This window comes from Populus euphratica, unplaced genomic scaffold (genome assembly GCF_000495115.2).
Source record: "Populus euphratica unplaced genomic scaffold, PopEup_1.0 scaffold94.1, whole genome shotgun sequence".
Taxonomy (NCBI): domain Eukaryota; kingdom Viridiplantae; phylum Streptophyta; class Magnoliopsida; order Malpighiales; family Salicaceae; genus Populus; species Populus euphratica.
Window position 1 is genome coordinate 232,859 of NW_011499977.1, and position 23,213 is coordinate 256,071.

The following is a 23,213-nucleotide window of genomic DNA, read 5'->3' on the forward strand; positions in this document are numbered from 1 at the left end:
CGAAGATGTATAGGTGAAAACTAATGATTGCTTAAGGCAGTATTATAATCTTGCTGGGCACATATTGAAGAAATACTCACGGGATTTGGACTTGGGAGGTATCTGCAAGGATAAAAGCTGCGTATATGTATATGTTAATTGTATCGAAAGTAACAAAATAAAGCTATATATTGTTATATGGGTTCTAGGTATGTGAGGGCTCAAATAAGATGGGTTAGAATATTTTCCATTCCAATTTAACGAAGCGTAACCAAAAAGTTAGCTGTTGCTAGTTGTATAAAAATGGTCTGTGGCTCTGCACGATTGCAGGGTAAGCAAGCTCGACCATCTAAAATGAATTCGCCTGGATTGTTGCTTACATAATTTTTAATCCAAGTGGGGCTTTCGCGTGATCATGCATGTAGCAACATGCCTTGTTGACTTTCTCGAAATGATGCCTGCTTGGGCCTGCTCAACTTGCTTGCATATTAATTGCTGATATATATATATATATATATATATATATATATTTATGTGTGTGTGTATAAAATGTGAAGATAAATATATAGAAAGAACCATCTTTCAATTCTTGAAGCAAGCAAGCCATGGATCACATATGTCCACTAATTAACCCCCAGAACATTACCTGTTTACAAGTACTTTGAGCTCCTTTACAATAAACAGAAGCAAACACAACTTTAAGGTTTCAAAAGATTGAATTTGAAGAAATAAACTGCTTTACTTGGCTAGCTACGTAAGTTTATTTTACAGAAGGAAGCAAAGATTCATGGAGTATCATGCCAACCTTTGGCGGTGTTTACGTCTTATAAATATATGCCTTTGCAACTCTATTTTTTCATCTCATATAATCCAGTATTAGTTTTGCAGCACTTTGGGATCAACAAAAAAGATTACAAACCAAGATTTATGGCTAAAATGAAGTCATCTATTTTGGTAGCTGTTTTCGTTGTGTTAATTGCTACACAAGGCATGGTTGTTCAAGGCAGTGGCAATGGCAATGGGAACGAAAACAATGGCAATAACAATGGAAATGGAAATAATGGAAATAACAATGGCAATGGGAACCACGGCAACAGCAATGGTAATAACAACGACGGCAATGATAATGGAAATGGAAACAACGGCAACGGCAACGGCAACGGTAATGGCAACGGCAAAAATGGAAATGGAAAGGGTAATAGTGGCAATGAAGACCACGATGACTTGACAGCACTTGGGAGCGGACAGGAGCGAGCTCAATGCAAGGCGAAGGGGCATTGTAAAAACAAGATCCTAGTCTGTCCAGCTCAGTGCCCAGAGAAGAAGCCCAAGAAGAACAAGAAGCACAAGGCGTGCTTTGTTGACTGCAGCAGCAAGTGTGAGGTGACTTGCAAGTGTAAGTACATGTTACATATTTATTAGTTATAATTAAGCAACTATTTAATAATAATTTGTCAGAAGTATCTCTAAATTCATTAATTAATGTGAATCCACCTGCAGATAGGAAACCTAATTGTAATGGATATGGCTCTCTCTGTTATGATCCTCGGTTTGTTGGTGGTGATGGTGTGATGTTCTATTTCCATGGAGCAAAGGGTGGTAACTTTGCCATTGTCTCTGATGATAACCTCCAAATTAATGCCCACTTCATTGGAAGTAGACCTCAAGGAAGGACTCGGGACTTCACCTGGGTACAAGCACTTTCAGTCATGTTTGATTCTCACAATCTTATCATTGCTGCAAACAAGGTATCGCACTGGGATGACAATGTCGATTCACTCAATGTGCGATGGGACGGGGAAGCAATTAACATTCCTACTGATGGAGAAACTGAATGGAGGAGTGACAGCGAAGAAAGGCAAGTTGTAGTGGAAAGAACTGATGACTCCAACGCCGTGAAAGTGACTGTTGCTGGACTACTGGAGATGGATATAAAGGTGAGGCCTATCGGGAAACATGAAAACGAAGTTCACAACTACCAGTTGCCAGACAACGATGCATTTGCTCACTTGGAGACACAGTTTAGGTTTAAGAACTTAACCGATCTCGTGGAAGGTGTTCTGGGAAAGACATACAGACCAGACTATGTTAGTCCTGTCAAGACAGGGGTGCCCATGCCAATGATGGGGGGAGAGGACAAGTACCAAACTCCATCTCTCTCGTCACCCCTCTGCAGGCTTTGCAGGTTTCAGGGCGCATCAGCTGGGAATGGGATGGCCACGATCTAATTGATTAAGTTGCCTTCTCAGCTCAACATTAATGACTTGATTAAGAAAATAAAATCACATCATTCAATTCTTTGTAAACCAGTACCAGCGAAGAAAACGCTTGTATCATCAGGTTCTTTTTTCTTGAATATTTATATAAAAATAATAATCATGTTATGAAAAGCGCCCATTGATTACAAATAGTCAATGTCTTGAAGAATAAGACCAGCTAGTATTTGAAAATTAGCCAGCATCCACGCACACGGAGCAGCTATATTAAAAATAGAAATGTAGAGGTGGTCTGCTAGCTACGAAGGCTCAAGAATAAATGCTGCAATCCGCTGCCAGCTTGAGCTAGCTGGGACCGCATTAATTTCTTTCTTCCATTGATGACAGCCATGCACAGGGTTAATTTACTGGATAATTACTACGTATATCGACTGTCTGTCTCTGCTCAACCTTCATACTCACCATAGTCGTCAGTCTAAGATCTTGGAAATTAAGTCTGAGCAGTTCACGCCATGTGAGCAGCATTTTGTCTGGGATAGTCCATTAATTTGAACTCAACAGATCTCTCAAGTCTCAACAAGATTGATCTACAATGGCATGATGCGATGTTGCTCACACAATATATAAATGAGGGTTAAAGTTGAATTCCTTGGCTATGCTCACTTACGAATGTAAGCGTGAACATGTTAATTGGTATAGGAACCCTGCTTTCACAACACCTCTACTAAGACGCAGGAGCTCCATCGTCTTGTGCTAGCTGAAACTGATTAAAACTTGGATATTTTCATAACCGAGGATATGTAAAAGGAATATATATTAATTTATAATTTCTATGATTTCACGAACAAAATTGAGACCTAGTCTAAGGTCATTAATATTTCATATATTATACAAAAAACCAGATATACTTTTTTTTATATACTTTTGAAGAGCTTTTATTGTTACTTCCTCGTTAATAAATGGCTATACATATTATTTTTAAAAGCATATAATATTATTATAAAATTAAATAAAAATAAAATTTAAAAAATAACAAAATTATTAAATTGATTGAACTCCATAACCCAGATCACAAGATGACCAAGATTAATTTGATTTGACATCATCTTAATATAAAAACAACTATTATTTTAAAATTTTGTAGAAGTTATATTATATTTTTATCAGTTATCTAAGTTATTTTTTATTTTATTAAATTAAATAATTTATTCTGTATCAGTTTTCAAATATTTTAATTTGAAACTCGAGCTATACAAAAAATTAAATTGACAGGTTTCAAGATCGAACTATTTTATTAAATTTAATGATATTATCAAAAAAAAATTTCATACTCTTAATAATTTTTTTAAGTTTAGGAAAAAAATATTCCAATCCATATCATGTCACATGCAAATATGCTACTGATTTCTTTTCGAGATCTTACAAGCTTTATTAATTAAGCTTTAATAATTTGAGTAATGAGTTGGAGAGAGAGTAGCACTAATGAATCTGATAAAGTTAAGTGTTATTATTTTCCAGTGAATAAATTGTGCAATAATATCATGCAAGATTAACACCGATCATTAGTGAAATGGCCAATTTATGTATTAAAAATTACATTAATCTAGGCACTTCACTTTAACAATATAGGAACTTTTTTTTTTAAATTAATATAAATATTTATTTTGTACGTATTTTAATTAATCTTATATATTTTAAAATTAATAATTATATAAATTTTCATTGTCAACATTCATGAGATTCAAACTAATAATTTTTTAAAAAATATTTAAAAACTAACTAATTAAACAATATCCCTTAAAATTAATAAATATAGTAACTTGTTTTGAAAAAAGTAACTTGTCTTTGAAATGCCCTAGCATGTGACTTCCCAGGATAAAAAGCAGTAAGCAGAAGACTGCATTAGCATAATGTTCTCCAATCAATGCTGCATCAAATCTGTAAACATTAAGCCCTTTGGGATCCAAAAAACACTTTTTGTAAAGTATAATTCGAAAAGGCTGGAAAATATACACAAGAATTGTATTGCGGGCAACAAATCTAGTCTTCATTATGAGAGGAAAAAGTGGTACCATTTTATTCATATATATATATATATATTATAAGTTTGCACACATTCTAATTAATTTTATAGTTCTAAAGTTAATAACTATATAAATTTTTAATGATTCTAAAATTTATAAAATTTAAATTAATAATTTTTAATAAATATACTTAGCACTTGACTAGTTAAATTATATATCTCAAAATTATATATTAATATTTTAGATAATATTAATATTTTAAATGATATTATTGAGAATATTATTACTATAAATAATCAATCTACATATTAACAAAGTCATTTTTATTGTCCAAGTTCAAGCATCACTTGGAATTAATTTGGATAACCAATGGCGTCAAGGATTATCTCTAATAGGCTTCATAACTAATATGAAGAGTCTTGGCTATTAAAAGAATTTAAGTTAAGGGGGAGACTTATTATGATGTAAAATAAATTTTAATCTTAATTGTATAATAACTTAATGGTGAAATTTATAGGTTTAGGATTGATTTTGTCCATCATTGAAGATTTCAAAAGATGTTTGGAAGTGTGGTTTAACCATGCTTTTAAAAAAATTAATTTTTTAAAAATTAATTTTAAAATATTTTTATGTTGTTGTTTTAATATGTTGATGTTAATTTTTTTTTTAAATTTTAAAATATATTATTTTAATTTATTTTTAAATAAAAAATATTTAAAAAAAACACAAGCTCTCCAAGATTATAATTTTGACTACTTCTATACCCATTGGTAATATGAAATACATGCTTGTTCCTATTTTTTTAGCGCGTGAAATCACGTGTTCTAGTGAGCTGTTGTGTGCTTTCAAGATTGAGTGTGCATTTCTTGTAGCGTGTGAATTCTCTAAACATTTATCGGGAGTCTTTATAATTGCAAGTTGGAGAAAACTTGGCCATGAAACTCAAGCAAAAGAAAGTAGACAGCCAGCAATGCATCCATTAGACCCAGCAACCAGTGGGCAGAGTCATAGAATATTAGCAGAAACAACTCTTCTCAACTCTTTGCACAAGGGAAGAAGCAAATTTACTAGAATTAAGCCGAACACCAAGGCCTAGCTAGCTGCACCTCATATCAACCCACAACTCTTCTCTATATATTTACCCTTTGAAACCCTATCGTTCCCATCTCCTCTCTCTCTCTCTCTCTCTCTCGACATTGCTCGGTTGCAGACATGGATATTAGAAGGAAGTCATACATTCTAGCAGCATTCTTTCTTGTATATGTTTCAAGGAAAGCCTACTCTGTTCAAGGTGATACCAGCAAAGGCAAGAAGTCACCCTATGACGCAGCAATAACACATTACTACATGTTGTCGCCATCACCTTCAGGAAATGAAAGAGCTTTCTGCCAAGCAAGGGGGGCCTGCCTAAACAAGACGCTTGTGTGTCCAGATCAATGCAAGGTGAGGAAGCCCGTGAAAAACAAGAAGCAGAAGGGATGCTTCATTGACTGCAGTAGCAAATGTGAAGTTACTTGCAAGTGTAAGTTATACCGTGTTCCTGCTGCTGCTAATTTGTTGTAATTATTTGGCTACAGCTTCTAAAACTAATAACTTGTCCGTCGTATATCTATTTTTTACCATGTCTTTCGCATGCAGTTAGAAGACCAAACTGCAATGGATATGGCTCCCTCTGCTATGATCCTCGCTTCGTTGGTGGTGATGGAGTGATGTTCTACTTCCATGGTGCAAAGGGAGGAAACTTCGCTATTGTCTCTGATGATAACCTCCAAATTAATGCACACTTCATTGGAACTCGACCGAAAGGCAGGACTCGCGATTTCACTTGGGTGCAAGCCCTCTCCATCATGTTTGACACTCATACACTAGTCATCGCAGCAAAGAGAGTCTCAAAATGGGACGATAACTTTGATGCTCTCACGGTGAAGTGGAATGGCCAGACAGTCAATATCCCCACTGATGGAGACGCCGAGTGGAGAGCTAACGGCGAAGAAAGAGAGGTTGTGGTGGAACGAACTGATGATACTAACACTGTAAGAGTGCAAGTTGCCAACCTGGTCGAACTAAATATAAAGGTGAGGCCTATTGGGAAGGAAGAAAACAGGGCACACAACTACCAGCTACCAGAAAACGATGCTTTTGCTCATTTGGAAACACAGTTCAAATTCTTTAACCTTACAGATCTCGTCGAAGGTGTCTTGGGAAAGACTTACAGGCCAGGTTATGTTAGCCCTGTCAAGCTAGGGGTTCCTATGCCGATGATGGGAGGAGAGGACAAGTACCAGACTCCCACCCTCTACTCCCCTCTTTGTAATGTCTGCAGGTTTCAACCAGAGTCTGGCACCGCAACCATTTAGGAGCAACCCATTACTGGTAGCAAACTGAAAAAATAAAAATTGTATTCGTACCCTTTTGACTAAAAATTGTGTGCTGTTTGGTAAGTTTTGTCTTTGGATTGAAATCATAAATAATAGCAGGAAAGTTGCTCGTCTTTAATTTACTAAAGGCTTTTCTTTTCTTTGCTTTTCTTTTCCTTTTCATTTTCCCTGTCTGTTTATTAAATCACATTTTTGTTACACAATATGGATAGTAAAAACCAACATCCATGAGTTGCATTTTCTGAGCCACTTGAATAGCTTGTCCCAAGAAGCAAAATCTTATGCGCAGGAAGCTTCAACAGCTAAACTCTTTGCTACTCCCCTGCATGGGTCACCAAATGTACTGGCTGATGCTCCAATGCTGCAACTCTTTGATCCGATGCAAGCCTGTTAAAAATAGCATTTGTCGGTACAAACCAGCACAAGTTAGAGATATGTGCATAGAACCCTATTCGAAGAATGAGCAGAGTCGCACCTTCTTTACAATAGAAAGGGCCCTAGTGCTTTTGCACTGGCCGTGACTGAAACTCCCACAAGTTCCGCGAGGGGTTCCAAAGCTTGCAAATTTGATTGAAGAAATGACCTGATTAGGAAAGGGGCACTCCAATGACAGTACTGGCCCTGCTTTTCTTTCTGCTTCTGAATTTGAGCTCCACATATCTACCGGTAATGGGTGAGACTCTGATACGTGTGAGCACAAACTTGCGCTCTGTCTTGTAGCAAAAACTATCTGAGTTGGATCCCCTCCAATTTCCTCAAACAACACAAGAGTGTTGCCACTTGATTCCACCCATGAACGGGGCACATGGTATCTGCAACATTACTAATTATCACAACCAAAAACTTTGAAACGTTCCAAACACTTCCCCATTGGATTCTTGAGCACTTACAATGTCTGAGAAGGCTTTGCACAGTTCTTGAGACATTTGCTTGAACTGTAAGATCCTCTGTAATTGCAGTTGGAGCAACCACTAGTTGGAGACACCTTGGTAGGCCAATAACGTCCAATGCTTTGTCCATTCACCCATGCCTCACCCTTCCCCATCCCCAAGAAATCAATTGCGATTGGATCATTTCCAGCAGGGGCATTGAAACTGGTCTGGAACATGATTACCAGAAGTTAGTTTTAAAAAATCAATTCCGCAGCATTCAGAACAGCCAAATGGTGACACAGACCAAATGCAATTGTGGTGACTTGCAAAGCTATCCAATTAAAACACCCGAATAAGGAAAACCAATTTGAGTGTTCAAAACATCCAAACACATGTAAATGTACAAAAAAATGAAATTAGTGTGAAATTTTCCATGTTTAACCACATGAAAAGACCAGAAGCATATATAACTCTAGATATGACAAACGGTCACATGAAGAAGCCGTGAGTTAATCTCTCTTGTTGTTATAAGAAATCACAAAATATCACGTGCGTCAAAAATCTCACAAAAATTTACTCCGGTTTACTGGATCAACTGCTTCTAATACCTATTACGGTTGTGTTATATATATGAATCCTCATGCCCATCTATTATCTATGCAGGCAGCATGAATGGGAAATAATAAGATCCTCTTTTCCTACAAAATCAGCATATATATTTTTTTTATTTGGAGGGGTGAGAGTGAGAATGTTTCCATGCTAATCTAATTAGACATGGTACATCAGAGGTTTGAGCTGGTTAGTTTCATCCCCTTTTAATTCTTTTTTCAATAAGCTCAAAATCCCATGGCCCGTGGATCGTCGTGAGCTGAGCTCAGGTTCAGTAGCAGGCCTGAATGATCAGGCCACTCTGGGCCCAGGCCTAGCAAAATTAGCAGGGGGGTGAGCTGGCCCGGCCCATGAAAAGGTCTGCTCTTGACCTAGCATAGTCTGAAGACCAGCTGGTTCCAAAAGTTTATTTCAGTCTAAATCTCCTTTATAATCTAATCAGAAAAATTCATGTGCTTAGAAAATTGTATCAGCCTGCAACGAATTGTTGACCAAACTCCAATATCACAGTAAAACTGGAAGGATCATAGCATATGGCTTGATTATATTATGGATTCCATATTTAATTAAACCTAGATCATCAATAGCCAACTAATTACCTTGTACCAGATCAAAGGCTGCTTCGTGGGCAAGGCAGGTTGTGTAACCCATTGAGAATTTCCACTAGACAGGCCTAATTCTTCACCTTTAAGTCCAATCTGCATTCTCGATTTAAAAGATGAAGAAAGGAAACTTAAGAATGCTGCATTCATTCTTTTGGCTACACGCTCTACTTATTAAGGAAGTAAACAGGAAAATGTTTTAAGAAAATATCCAAAGTATTCATCATGTTCTAGTATCAACTGCATTATCTGTCAGATTGTCGGAAAACAAAGACTGACCTGATATGTCCACTGCAATGAAGAAAGGTCAACAGTAGTGCCATTTTTCAGGCCTTCCAGTTTTACTGGACCAGTAATCCCCGCACCCGTTAACTCAAAAAAAGCTCCATAGTTCTGATATAAAACACAGATTTCCATCAATTTGCATCACATCTAATTATAACACCAGGGTGGTTCAAACAGAATTGTAATACCAGGGGCCAATCACTTCTGTATCTTTGGGCTTAATTTATGCACCTAAGATCTCCCACCTTGACAACTTATGCGAAACTTGGGGCATGACATTAATTGTATTTGAATGGCGGGATTTACCAGAAGATATCATATTCTTTCAAAATTGAAAATTAATGCATCCAAATATTAAAGCATAAATCTTAGCAAGGAAAGTCGAACCTGAAGTCCTGCAGTCAAACTAAGGAGATCGATAGTGTTCTTCCCAGGTAAGAGTGTGACAGGAATCTCCACTGCAACCTTAGCATTGCCAGCGTTTCCTGTTCCACTACCTGTAAATGCTCCAATAGTTATATTAACATAGCAAACGAAGATGAGCACTTATGCCAAAACTGAAACTACACAGCAGCCTTCTTCCATCTATGACAACAAGAAGATGCAAATCCTCGGTTCATTGTTTATTTTCCATCACCTGCAAGCTTTCCATTGACAAAAGCATGAAGGGCGTGGCCAAGAGACTCCACATGAAGAACAGTTTGAGATCCATCTTCAAGAAAAGGCTCATTATCTTTGATAACAGTACTGTGACAAGATAACCAGAGAGGTTTTCATATCAAACACAACAATTAATCATAAATTTAGACATCGAACACATCAACAATGTAGTAGATTGAAGAAGCAAACAGACCACGCCTGCTTAAAGAAATTGGAAGTAATACACTGATGTACCTCAGTGAGTACCATAAGTAGTCACTTTTATCAGCTGTAGTATTTATCTGCTCCAATAGTCCAGGTTTCACGAATGCATCATTCTTTGAGATACCTACTGGTTCATATATCCAACTCCAGCTAGAGCCAAGTGTATCGGCAGAATCCGCATCTCCTTTTATAGATTGATGTACAAAGCTTGGAATCACTGTCATAGAGTTAATCTGTCACGAGAAAGTCAAGATATTTTGGTTAGTCGGCTAGCAGAATGTGAAGGGGGCTAAACCACAAGAAAGAAAGAAAAAACTTCTATCTGCTAAATAGCTTTAAAAGGCAAAACCTTTTATTTTTGGGAAATCCACGACAATGCAAATGAAATTATTGTCAACAAAAATGCAAACTGGTATTACTTATCAGACAGGAATGGTTTGGAAAAATCACACTGAAAGTTTCAATACATTGCATTTACATATTTTAAACAGCACAACTATTAGCTAGTGCCTCCATAGCTCACATGTATCAGTGTGCAATAAAACGATTCACATGCAGGAAGTTTAAATGAAGCTACATACAAAAGTTGGAAAATAATTTTACCCTTTATAGCATCCCAAGACATTCAGCATTTTCTAATTACTGAATTAATGTGCAATTCTTTAAGTCTTTAGACGCGTAAGAGTAATTCTGATGTAATTCACAAAGAAATGGAAAAACAGACCCTTTAATGACCAGCCCCATCTGTGCATCTAAATTTGCCAATGCAAGTAGAGACGCATAGCATGAATGGATAGAACTGCCAAATAATATTTGACCAATTGGATTGCAGTAAAATATGGTCAGTTATGCATCTTAAAAAATTCCTCGAACTTCAGAAAAGACACTTTCAATGGACCCAAACTAGAACAATTGAAAATATTGAGCCAGCATTTAGCAATACCATAATTCATTTCATACAAACTGTAGTAGAAAGAACAAGGGGAAGTGGAATTTCACCACGAAAGGTAAGGAAGAACAGTGGTTCAACTCCACAGCATGGTGAGAGCAGCACCACAAACCAATCAACCAACAATTAGATATGCTTCACAGAAGGAAGAGATAGAATCCAGCTTTTGTTATCAGGAGCACAAGTTCCCAACATCGCTCCGGTTGGAATTAGAGAAACTAAGTTTGTTGGAATCTTCTTACAGAGTTTGAAAGGATATAGGTTTAGAAAAAGAAAAAATGAAGACAAATACTGAAATTTGACAAGTATCTTCAGCCAAAACATATTGCCACCCAGCTGGGGAAAAGAGCATAGTTAATAAGGCAAGTATGAGTAATAGCTGAAGGATTCTGTTATGGCTGAAATATGTAGTTAATTTTTCCATATGGAGGTAGCAGAACATTAACCACGACTTTTACCCAAAAGAAATGATTGCGGAAACTTGTCTCCAAGATATGCCATTCAGCATAGAATAGAGAAGATAACAATTAGTAATATTGGTGAATATTGCCAAGTCTTCAAGATATCAGTAAGACTATGCAAATACAGATTCCGCAACCAAGGATCCACATATTTAGCCAAATTATTGAACAATCTAGCAAGTGCTAAATAAATAAATAGATTTAAGACATACTTATGAGGCTAATCTTTGCTGTATTAAGAGCTACATTCTTGCAGTCTGGTAAGATATACTAACCAAGGATCCACATATTTACCAAATTATTGAACAATCTAGCAAGTGCCAAATAAGTAAATTTAAGACATACTAATGAGGCTAACCTTTGCTGTATTAAGAGCTACATTCTTGCAGTCTGGTAAGATGCTCACAGACCAACCAGGCAAGTTATACGAATTGCCATTGAAATTTACAGTTTTGTCAGATGTGCCAAAATTGGCTAGAAAAGCAGAGCATAGCCCAGTTCCGGTTTTATAAACAGTAGCCTGAAAGGAAAATACATCAAAAGAAATTATAGATTAACTTTCAGCAAGCATGGAAAGCATGTCAAAAGTTGAAGGACTCTAGCAATGCATGAACTTATTTTGGAAGCCAGTATCTTCTAAAAATATCTACATTGATTTCCAGAAAACAAAAAGGACCAAACCACACATTTTTTACCTGTAAGGAGTGAGCAAATTATATAAAAAATCTTAGAAAGGGCACAAATGTTACTATAGTATCATGACATTTTAATGTAAAAGGTTGTGTAATCAAGCGGATAAAGTTCCCATTCATATTGAAAATCAAAATAAACATGGTCAACAAGCTATAGGAATTTCATGGCAAACCTTTTGTTTCTCTGAATTTGAGGTGTGAGTGCTTAACAGAGCTGGTGAACAGATGGACGAAACAACATGAACCCTCCCCAGAGGTAGGTCAACTTAAATAATTTTAACTAAGCAATATTAGTTCTTACAGAATCGTAGTACTTTGAGTCCTCAAAGAAGTGTATCTAAGAATTCTATTCATTCACACATACAGAAATTGATGTTTCAAATGTAAAGCGAAATAACTAGTTTCATTAAATGGGATGTACCTCCAAGTTTTGACCTAGAGATGAAGTTACTGGATCAGTCGCCACCAATGCTTCTTCACAAAGCTTGATGGACTTATGCAAATCCTTCAGATGACCCCACTTAGGTTGTCTTGTAAGTCCTGCAATACATGTCAAATATGCCAAATCCTCTTGTAGATGGACGTTGAAAAATTCTCAGAGCAAATATGGGTTAATCCCCACAATAAACCATTAGCGAAGTATCATTACAACATCATGTCGACAATAAACATTAAGTTTCACACAATTGTTAAAGCTAACAGGTAGACAAAAGACGTACCGTATTCATCAAGAGGAGCATCGTAATCATAACTTGTAGAAATAAAAGGTCCACCAGTACTCCGGCCAAAGTTAGTCCCACCATGGTACTGGAGTTGAATAATAAAAATCAGATTTGATACATGAAGTTACATTTTTTGGTTTGTAAGATTGTTTTATGCCAGATGGGATAACATGGGAATGCTCAAATGTCATGGACTCCTCAGTATCATTGCAGTACCATATAATAGTTTTGAAAAGTCCCTCCTAGCTGGTAAAACCGTGCCACAGCAAATGCAAGGTCTTCAACAGGTCTATAGGGAACAGCACCGCCAAAGGAAAGGAACCTATCATTTTTAAAATATTGAGAATGATGTGAGTGATTAGGCATCTTATATCATCCAAACTATCGCAATTGTTAAAGGTTAAAACCAAATCCCTACCATCCACTCCAATTCTCAGTCCACATCTTGGGTTTGTTTTTAGAATTGGGGGTGAACTGGTCACAGTAGAATCCATTGCAGGTGTTTATCTGGAAGAATTTCAAAAAAAAAAAAAAAAAAAAACAGAGAATGTCAAATAAGCATGTGTGTGATATTCTAATTGGCAGAAGGCACAATGCAGACTGGAGTCTGTAACTTAAAGTTTGATTGTTTTCCACAAACATGCACATGCAGTAATTCTGATTTAATAAGCCACAAGGTAAAATAAACTCACAATGGGATCAGGAGCATCTGCTTGCTGGCACATAACCCACGGAACTCCAGTATCCAGAGACACAGCCATGCTTGCTGCCCAGTTGATATAGCTTTTAGCAGCAGCTCCATATGCTGAATCAATGTTTCCGTACTCATTTTCAATCTGAAATTTAGGGGGAAAATGTTCATAAAAACCCCACCTTTTCTTTGGAAGAAAAAAAGGAAAAAAAGAAGAAGAAGAGCTTTTCTTTATGCTTCTAGAAAACAATAATCCTCAATGAGCGAACGAGTCAATCAGTGATCGATTACGTTAATAGACTGGTGATGCAAGAGTACCTAGAAAAAGACTATGCACTGTTGACTGATGATGCAAAAGAACCTAGAAAAAGAATATGCATAATTGGTCATCAAGACAAGAATACTTGAAAACAAATAAAGAAAGAGACCTGCGATAAAATGATGGGCCCTCCTTGAGATGCATAAAGCTTCTCCTGCTTCATCATGTTCACAATCTTGGCCGTAAACCGCTGCATCTCAGCCTGAAAGAGAAAGAGAGGGATCCATTAACCAAAACTTCCCAGAAACAAAATAACAGAAACACCAACAAAACAATAATTAATTATAAGAAATAAAAAAAAAACCTTGAATGGCTCGTTATCAGTTCGAAACTTGATTCCCGGTACAAAATGCAACCAAAGAGGAAACCCACTGCTCTCAAATAAACAAATTAATTAATTAAATAGAAGAAGAAAGGCTAAGCATCACTTGATAATTCAGCAGCGGCAAAGAATCCCCCACCCATAATTCCACTCTGCGCAGACATACGGCCCAATCCGTAGATGAGCATAAAGTCCAGCTTCTCCCACTAACTTGATAAATTTCACCAGATCATATCTTCCTTCAAAATTATACTGTTGTCGAAACATATTTTATTAACATTAATCACTCTCTAATAATAAATGCAATGAATCTTCCTCAGCAACGAACCAACCAAACAGAGAGTATCAAGAGAATATGTGAAAGAAAGGAGCAACCTACCTGGTTTTTAACAGGCTCGTGTGCATTCCAGAAAACGTAAGTCTCAATAACGTCCAACCCTCCATCTTTAGATTTTTGTATAAGGTCAGCCCACATCTGCAAAATTATCACTACTGCTAAGATTAAATACAAATACAAGTACAAAAACAAAACATCATATACACACGGCATACCTCAGCTGTACTGCGAGGATAATGAATGGAACCGGAGACCAAGACTCTGCGTTTTCCATCAATCAACAAGGCCCTATGATCGTAAGTCACATTGACTCCATAGGACGTCGTTGCTAATGTTAGAAGCACAGACAAAAACACATACACGAGCAGTAGCTGAAGAATCTGATCCCTTCCTCTCATTTCCACCTATGCTATATGATATGATTTGATATTCTCGACTTTGTTTATTTTTCAGCTTAATTTTGTTCAAAGGAAGGAATGCTAACACAAACTAGTGCTAGTACTGGTAGTCCTTCCTAGTGGATTATCTCTGTTGCTTTGCTTGCTATTTATTTTTTGGTTTTACTTTAACTTAAAACTTGTTTGATTCTGTGTTTTAAGATAGAAGACAAATGCGCCGGAGGAGACGACACGCCATCTGCCCTTCATCCACAGCACAGTCCGACGTCATCAATGAATCATCATTTGTTTGCTTCCTCCTCCTCCTTATCTTCTTCCTTTAGCGACTGTGTTTTCCTTTCGTTGGTTTCCCCACCCTCCTATTCCTCCTCCTCCTCTATGTGGAAGCGAAGTCAATCTGGGTTTCCAATCCACCCCACTAAGTTTATTCTTGTAGAGAAGTGATCAGCTGGTGGTGTTGAATCATGTGAAGGTAGTGGTGGAGGATTGGGGGGACAGAGGATCATGCATTAATTTTTTATGCTTCATCTGCCACCAAGTTTTTGTGCATTTCACTTTCTTACTTACGCGTGTTGAAGTTCTTTTTTACTTAAAATCTTTAAGTTTTAACTTATGAATTCTAATTTCTATATTTTTTGTATAGAAAAATTGATTTGTATTTTATATTCTATGCCATTTTTGGTAAACATACTGCTAAATTTAAATAATTTTTTATTTTTTGTTTACAATTTGTAAAAAAAAATTATAAATTACAACTCACATTCAAAAATTATTTTTTATAAATCATATTAAATGTACTTTAAAAGATGGTTCATGTTATTTGTTTTTAAATTAATTTTTAATATTATGTTTTATTTCATTTTATAATGGAATATGCATTAAATAAAAAATAATTTGTGAGGATTTTATTTAAAAATAAATTATAATATTTGAATCTTTGATGAGTAGGAATTATAGAACTTATATGCATAAAAAAAATAGGTTAGTTATGAGGATTTTTTTACAAATAAATTATTATAGATCTTAGTATTTGATGTGAATATGAAGGGTAAAAATTATTTTTAATATTTTTAGTATATATAATTTTAGAGTTTGTTTTTTTAAAATATTATTACACTTTTTTTATCTAAAAAAAATACTTACTTAAGCATTTAAAAATTTCTAAATCTATAATAAGAGATATTTTATAGGTATCAACCATCTTGACTTATTAGGCACCATTAACTATTAGTTACCAATCACTTAGATTTTCTATATCAAGCCACCAGACACCTTAGTTAAGGAGAATAAATTAAATTGTTTAAAATAAAAAATGAATCAATTATCCAACATATAAGCATTATTCTTAAGCTTTTTGGATACTTTAAGAACTCATTATTTAACATCGTCCGTGGGAACTCGTATAAAAAATCCATTAATTGTTCATCAAAAACTTGTTTATGGCATTTCCATGTCATTCCATGACACACAACTAAGACATAGAGCTAGAATATCACATAAATCTACTCATTACCGTAAGTACTTCTACCCAACTAGACCTTCAAGAACTCACCATTCAGATGCAACTCTTTACTCAGGTTGTGTTGGTAATCTAGATGTAAAATTAGACTTTGTCACTCTAATAAGTCTTGACACCTTTAGCAACACATAACTTCTTAGTGACACAACCACCGGTCATGCTAAGTGCTCATAGACAATTACATTATCAAGAGGAGACTTGGTAGAATGACATTCATAAGAGTCCCTCAAGGGATTGCTCATGCCATTGCGATACCCATGTACATAGCTGATATTTTGAATGCAATTCTTTTAGCTACTATGATATGAAAACTAGTTATTGTAACCATTTTTCCATGCCAAACTCATTGGGATTTTAAGAGTCTAATATGCAAAGGATTAAGAGACAGTCTATATAGGACCATACCTGAAAAAATGACTATAACCCCTATTAGTGGAGGGGTTCTCCATTATCCTAATGAGTATTGAATACTTAGTTATCTAAGGATTACATTTCTACAAAAATAAGCCTGGGCAGCTATGATGACCTAGTTGACCTAAGAAAACATGTAAAAAAATATGCAAAATAGCTTAGAGCTGGTCATCTATGACAATGATTTAATATGTAAAATCCTTTCCATAACCTTCCAGTGGTTTGTGTGCATGATGCAATAATTTAAAGCCAAGCTATATTGAAAGGTTTAGTGACCTCTACACTAAGCTAGTGACATGCTTCAACACCATCATACAAGCCAACAGGTAGCTATTTAATGTTATCTAACGAGAGGGCGAGTTTATATGGGTATATTTGAAAAGGTTCAATAAGGAAATACTTAAGGTATAAGAATTATTTAAGTCATTAGCCTTAGAGGCCTTAACAAAAGGGATAAAAAAACATGCTCTCTAGAGAAAAAAATTATACCTTATAAGATAAAAGTTTACTCAAGGTGAAGTAAGTTATAAAAAATCATATACAGGTGTAAGAGACTAGTTTACCATGACATGAGCCTCTTTGTTTCTACAAGAACAATCAACATAATGGACCTTTTAATTGAATCAAAATAGGAAGAAACATGAGGGACTAACCCATGAGTATTTGATATATCCTAAGAATTTAAAACTTTTTTGAATCAAAATAAGATCATCCATTCAAAATTATTAAAAAAGTCAAATCAAATACCTTGACTTCACCTCCAGAACATGTTCCTTCTAAAAACCTCTTCCAATCACTTAAATCATCTCATGATGTATAATCCTCAATAAGAATGCAAGTTTATTTTTGAAATAAAAACAATGCATTTCTAACATACATTATCTATAGATCTCCACTAGGGGCTTCTAGATACTTTCTAATGAAGGTTGACTTGGTCTTTCTAGGGAAATACCTCCATAATCTTCAAGGGATAAGTATGAGGTCTCTTTATTGCAATAACATTATTCTTTAGTTGATGCCTAATAACCTCTCACTAATTCATCATGGGTTGATTTTGGATTCTTTATTCTCCAATGCAGTCTTGAATTGATATATTCTCTAGGTGATGTCAAAGAGCCTCTAATTGATTTACCAAGGGCTGATCTCGAATCCCCTATTCTCCAATGCAATCTTAGTCTGAAATATTCTTTAGGTGATGCTTAAGGGCCTTTTACTAATTTGCTAGGGGTTGATCTTAGATCCTTTACTCTATAACGTAGTCTCGAACTAAAACATTCTATGGGTGATGCCAAAACACCTTTCACCAATTTATTAATGATTAATCTTGGATCTCATACCATCTTTAATGCAAACTCGAACTGGCATGAATTTTCAATAGAGCTCTTAGGCTTTATATTATCTTTAGGTATGATTTTGGATCTCTGACTCTTAGGGACAACCTTTTTCTAGTAGGGGTTCACGTACCCTATTAAATTGTTAAGAAGACCACATACAACCCACTTTCAAAAAATAATTACTCTTTAGTAGAGGGACTCCCATACCTCACAATGCTAGGGAAATCACATAACTCCTACATTCTTTAGTGGGAGGCTTCCAAGCCCCCTTACTATCATTATGGAGATTGCATATTTCTCATTCTTTGGTGAGATGTTTCTAAATTAAAAGCTTTCATACCTAGTGTCATCCTAAAAAGGTCATATACTTTCCACACTCTAATATAACCACTCTCCAAGTGATAAACTTGGTCTTCTTTGTTCAATAACACCACCCTTTATAGATTTGACCCCTTCACCTCTTAGAAATGTTTTTAAATATAGGGGTCAACACTAGTATGTTTCCTTAGTCACTTAGAAACTTTTCTAAGTATGAGCGTTAACATGAGTTCGTCCCCTAACCACTTAGAAGAAACTTTCTAAGTACGAGCTCCACCCTCCAGAAGTTCCTCTAAGCCTCTTAAAATTTTTTTGAATATACATTTAATGAATTTTCTTTAGCAAGTTAGAAATTTTCTAAGTATGAATTTTTTCATGGTTTCCCTTTATATACTTAAAAATTATTTTTTCAACCATAACATATGCCCTTACATACTGGTTCTTTGGTATATTACTTAAAGTTTTCACCCCTCTTCTCATATGAAAAAACTTGACAAAACTCATTGCATCAAGTATTTTTACAAGTCTTTGCGTATTAATATCACAAAGAATTAGGAGAGTACCAATAAACCTAAATTTAATAGGCTTTAAAAACCTCTTTAAAAAGCCCAAAAAACATCTATATGAGTGTTGTTACCCATTTTTAGATCCCACATAAATATTAAAAAAATACAAAGTATAAACAATTAAAAAAATTTGGAAAAATAAAAAACAATATACATCAATGGAAGGAATATGAAGAATGTCTAGAAAATTACCAAGTATTGGTTGAGAAGGATCAAAATACCTAGAGTTAAAAAATTGATAGTTTAATTTTTGACTAATGAAAGCACTATTAACAAGAAAAATCCAATTTGAGAAGACAAATTTAATTGGATGTTTAATAACTCAATTGAAATTTTCATGGTTTAATTGAATTTATTAAGGGTTTGATTGCAAGTAAAATTGGTTTTTGAATTCGATTTGGGCAATTGGAAGGAATTGAAGTCTAGGGTTAATTGCAATTTTGAATGGCTAATTTAGTCAAATCAGGGACTTAATTGCATAAATATTGAAGTTTGACAGGTAATTAAGAACTTAATTGAAGAAATTCAAAAATCAAGGACTAAATCGTAAAAGACAAAGGACTTTAGGACTTAAATCGTCAAAATTAAGGGCTAAATTAAAGACAATTAAAAATCTAATGGTCAATTGAGGGTTAATCCATAAATTTAGAACTAAGGACAAAATTGAGAAAGGCATTGAACTTTAGGGTTGGCAATTGAGTTTGACAGAGGGAAATTGCATGAAATTAAAAGTTGGAAAGCAATTATGGGTGCAATTAAAACAAATTAGAAGAATAGGAATTAAAGTGAAATTTATAAAATCCCAAATTAAAAACTCTAATTTTTAGGATTTAACCTAGACAACACGTTGTTTGACCACTATTTATCTTCTTCTTTGATGATTTTGCCTAATCGAGTAAGTATCTTCACTGAATGAATGTTGAGTCTCCAACCACCTTAGGGGTTATAACTTCCACCATTTGATTGAGAAACACCATTTTTAAAAAGATCAACTACTCCAATCAAATATTTACATTATATTTTTTTCAATAAACTTAACAACATCTTGTCCTTGATCAACCATCACTACATTGATAGAATCTAGTCAATCGAGTTGACACACTCAAACAAATGAATGTAAAGATACAGACCCTCCAAATCTATCAAGATTGGATTCAAATGAAAAATGTGCAGCCCCTCTACCAATTTCAAGTGGTCTTCAATGATAATGATGTCAAAGTTGTTTCAGCGAAGCTTAAAAAGTGATCAACTCAACTAGCCTTGATTGTGACACTTATTTTGCAAAACCACCTATTTGTTTTGTGTGTTCAATTAAGAGTCAACCACATTTCTCTTAAGATCAAAAGGCTAGAAACAACTCATTGGTTTCCAAGTTTAGCAAAAACCATTAAAATCTTCAAAATCAAGTTTGTTGCAAAATCACCATTATAAAACTAGCAAGGTACATAGCTTGTAATTGTAAAAACATGCCCAAAACCCTCCTATTTAGATCAGAGGGTCGAGCATTGATTGATTATAATTAAACCTTGATCAAAATCCTAGCTTTAAATTTTATAAATATCATTTGAAAAATCAAGACAAAAAAAAGAAGGGAAAATAAGGGGAGAAAGCTTATGCTTGGAGTTTATAAACAATCAAGTTTATTGCTTGACATCTAAAAGCTAAATGGATATGTTAAAGATTGAGCAAAAGATTGGATTTTTGAATGAAGAAGGGCAATAACTATTATGATTTTTGGAAAAATATAATCCTTCACTAACTCAGTAAGTGATATCTATGAAACACATCTCTAGCTTATTTTACATGTTTAATGATATTTTTGAACTTGTTTTAGTGTTTTATATGTTAAAGATTGAGTAATAGATTGGATTTTTAAATGAAAAAGGGTAGTAACCATTATGATTTTTGAAAAAATATAATCCTTCACTAACCCAGTAGGTGATGTTCATGAAATACATTTCTAGCTTATTTTACATGTTTGATGATATTTTCAAACTTGTTTTAGTGTTTGATATTTTTTTAGTTTTAATTTTAATTAATAAATTAAAACTTTATTTTTATTAAGACAACTCTATCTATCTTAGTTAAGAAAACTTAAGGAAAATGTCTTTCTATATTTTTGCAAGCTTCACCTTCAAAGTTATGGATAGCTTTTCAATTAACTTTTTAAATACAGTTTTCACATTATTAATTTTAAGATAAACATTAAAACTTGATTTAAAAGCAAATTCATTTAAACAAGAGCACCAAAAATACAATGAATATGAAATTTAATAAAAGAAAAAAAAAGAAAATAGGAAGCCAAATTCAGTAAAACACTATAAAATATTTTAACCAAAGCCATGAAAATATGAAAAATAAAAGTAAAAGTAAAAGTAAAAATAAAAATAAAAATTTTACTTTAAATTGAATCAATAAAAAAAAAATTATATATAACTCATCTAATTTTAATCTAAAAAACAAAAACAAATTTTTTTTGAACATGTTTTAGATTCTTGAATATTTCAAGTAAATTAATTATATGATCAATTTATCCAAGTATTATTTTATGTTATTGTAAGAGATAAATAAATAGAAAAAAGTAATTATTTTGATGTTGTTCATCACCTACTTGTTTGAAACTTACACGACAGTCAGCTCAGGCGATGTAGAACGGAGCAAGACAAGCTCTTCACGTGATGTTTTTGGTCCAAAGTTTAAAAATTGTACGGTGCACAAATGATGTGAACGCCGCGAAAGTCACATCTCTGCTTATCCCTTTGAAAATCTCACGCGTATGCAAGGGATTAGGTTTTTTTCTGGAAAAGAAAGAAAAAAAGAAAAGAAAAGATAATGGTTTATTATTATTAGTTCAGAGTGCCTAACAGCATGCGTTGACCCTAGGCGAGGCAAAGTCCTGTCGGCGGAGACGCAAAGATACTCTTTGGGAGTGCGCACAAGATAAAATTTTGTGATAATTTAATTTTTTAATTTAAAATTATTTTTTTAAATATTTTTAAAAATAACTAAATTGTGTTAATCCTAGTCCCGAGCTCTAACATAACTATATCTACATTCTCAAACTCCAAAAACTAATATAATTTTATAAATTATGTGTTAATTCTAATCTCGAGCTCTAATATAATATAAGTCAACACAATTAATTAATAAAATCATGTTTAATAAACAGAGATTTTGGAAAAACAAAATATAAAAAAATTAATAATAATTATTATTATCATTCACCTCTACCTCTTGTTTTGTAAAAATCTAGGGTTAATGTGTTCTATCTTATAGATATTCTTTCATGTGTTGTTTTTTTCAATTAAAAAAAAGCAATTATGGGCTCTCATGTATTCATTTTCCTTCCATGCTTTTTTTTTTTAATGTAATTTTTAGAAGGAAAAAAAAGGGCATATCAAACTAAGAAAATTAAATTCAGTTTTCTCATCTATAGTAATGAAGTGGACCAATGGCATTGTAAAGGTTCAATCTTGGAAGAAATTAGCAAGTTTTGGACACGTGGATGCTGTTCATAGGCCACATGTCTCAACCAAAAGGAGAGCCAACAATCCTGGCAACAGGTTGTCTTCAATTTTAAAGCATTCTCAATTATAATGGGATATTCCTGAATGCAAGCTCGAAGCTACCTTTGATGGGAAATCTTACGCCATTGTTGTAGCTTTAGGGTTTTTTATTGCGTGATCTTACAAGCTAATTGATGACTTCGACAGATAAGCTGGAAAATCCGTCTGGGTAACAAAAAGGAGCACGACCATCTTCATGTTCACGAATACGTGCATACCTAGAGTCTTGGGAGGGGGTGCCGATAAGGGAAGTGTTCGAGTGAAAAATATAGTTCATGGATTTTTAGGGATGCAAAATATGTATTTTCTATAAGAAAAAGCCTTAGAATGATATAATTCATTTTTATTTTGCTAATTTTGAATTAAGATGTAAGTTTTTTTTTTCAAATTAGCACAATAATTTTAAAAAAAAATCTTGGCAGAATAATATCATTTGAAAAAGTTTTAAGAAAATAACATATTTTTACATTATTGTATTTTTGAAACATAAATTTACTAAATGTCACTATTTATAAGTGTTACAAGATAGTTGTCATGTTTTAGAAGCATAAGTGAAATTTAAACCCTCTCTAGATTGAAAAACACAACAAATACATCAACTCTCTTTTTCTCTCTCAAAATCCATATTTCTCTAACCACCCCATCAATTAAAACATTTAAAAATCAAACTCATCTTAGTTTTCAAGAACTTGTATTTTGCTTTTAAAACACTTAAAAATCAAACTCATCTTAGTTTTCAAGCATCTTATGATGTGTTTCTCTTTAAATTTACCACCACC

At 34.2% G+C, this 23,213-nt stretch overlaps 3 protein-coding genes and 1 long non-coding RNA gene across 4 annotated transcripts; 3 read left to right on the forward strand and 1 right to left on the reverse strand.

The window, feature by feature from the left end:
- The first annotated feature begins 577 nt into the window (after positions 1–577).
- Positions 578–2,369, forward strand: LOC105139586 (uncharacterized). The gene is made up of 2 exons (XM_011046075.1): positions 578–1,375; positions 1,480–2,369. The coding sequence occupies exons 1-2, from the start codon at positions 814–816 to the stop codon at positions 2,205–2,207; spliced, it is 1,290 nt and encodes a 429-aa protein (XP_011044377.1). The 5' UTR covers positions 578–813; the 3' UTR covers positions 2,208–2,369.
- A 2,857-nt stretch (positions 2,370–5,226) lies between these two features.
- Positions 5,227–6,719, forward strand: LOC105139589 (uncharacterized). Its single transcript, XM_011046077.1, has 2 exons — positions 5,227–5,741; positions 5,858–6,719. The coding sequence occupies exons 1-2, from the start codon at positions 5,432–5,434 to the stop codon at positions 6,574–6,576; spliced, it is 1,029 nt and encodes a 342-aa protein (XP_011044379.1). The 5' UTR covers positions 5,227–5,431; the 3' UTR covers positions 6,577–6,719.
- Positions 6,651–15,258, reverse strand: BGAL8 (beta-galactosidase 8). The gene is made up of 19 exons (XM_011046076.1): positions 14,538–15,258; positions 14,365–14,460; positions 14,125–14,237; positions 13,968–14,034; positions 13,773–13,865; positions 13,346–13,489; positions 13,072–13,160; positions 12,870–12,975; positions 12,651–12,738; positions 12,353–12,471; positions 11,598–11,759; positions 9,860–10,062; positions 9,603–9,712; positions 9,353–9,462; positions 8,960–9,073; positions 8,678–8,776; positions 7,488–7,696; positions 7,073–7,409; positions 6,651–6,984 (listed from the first exon to the last, which is right to left on the reverse strand). The coding sequence occupies exons 1-19, from the start codon at positions 14,718–14,720 to the stop codon at positions 6,877–6,879; spliced, it is 2,550 nt and encodes an 849-aa protein (XP_011044378.1). The 5' UTR covers positions 14,721–15,258; the 3' UTR covers positions 6,651–6,876.
- On the forward strand, positions 10,070–11,094 carry LOC105139587 (uncharacterized). The gene is made up of 2 exons (XR_845008.1): positions 10,070–10,794; positions 10,994–11,094. It is a non-coding gene; the product is annotated as an uncharacterized LOC105139587 (long non-coding RNA).
- Positions 15,259–23,213: the final 7,955 nt, after the last annotated feature.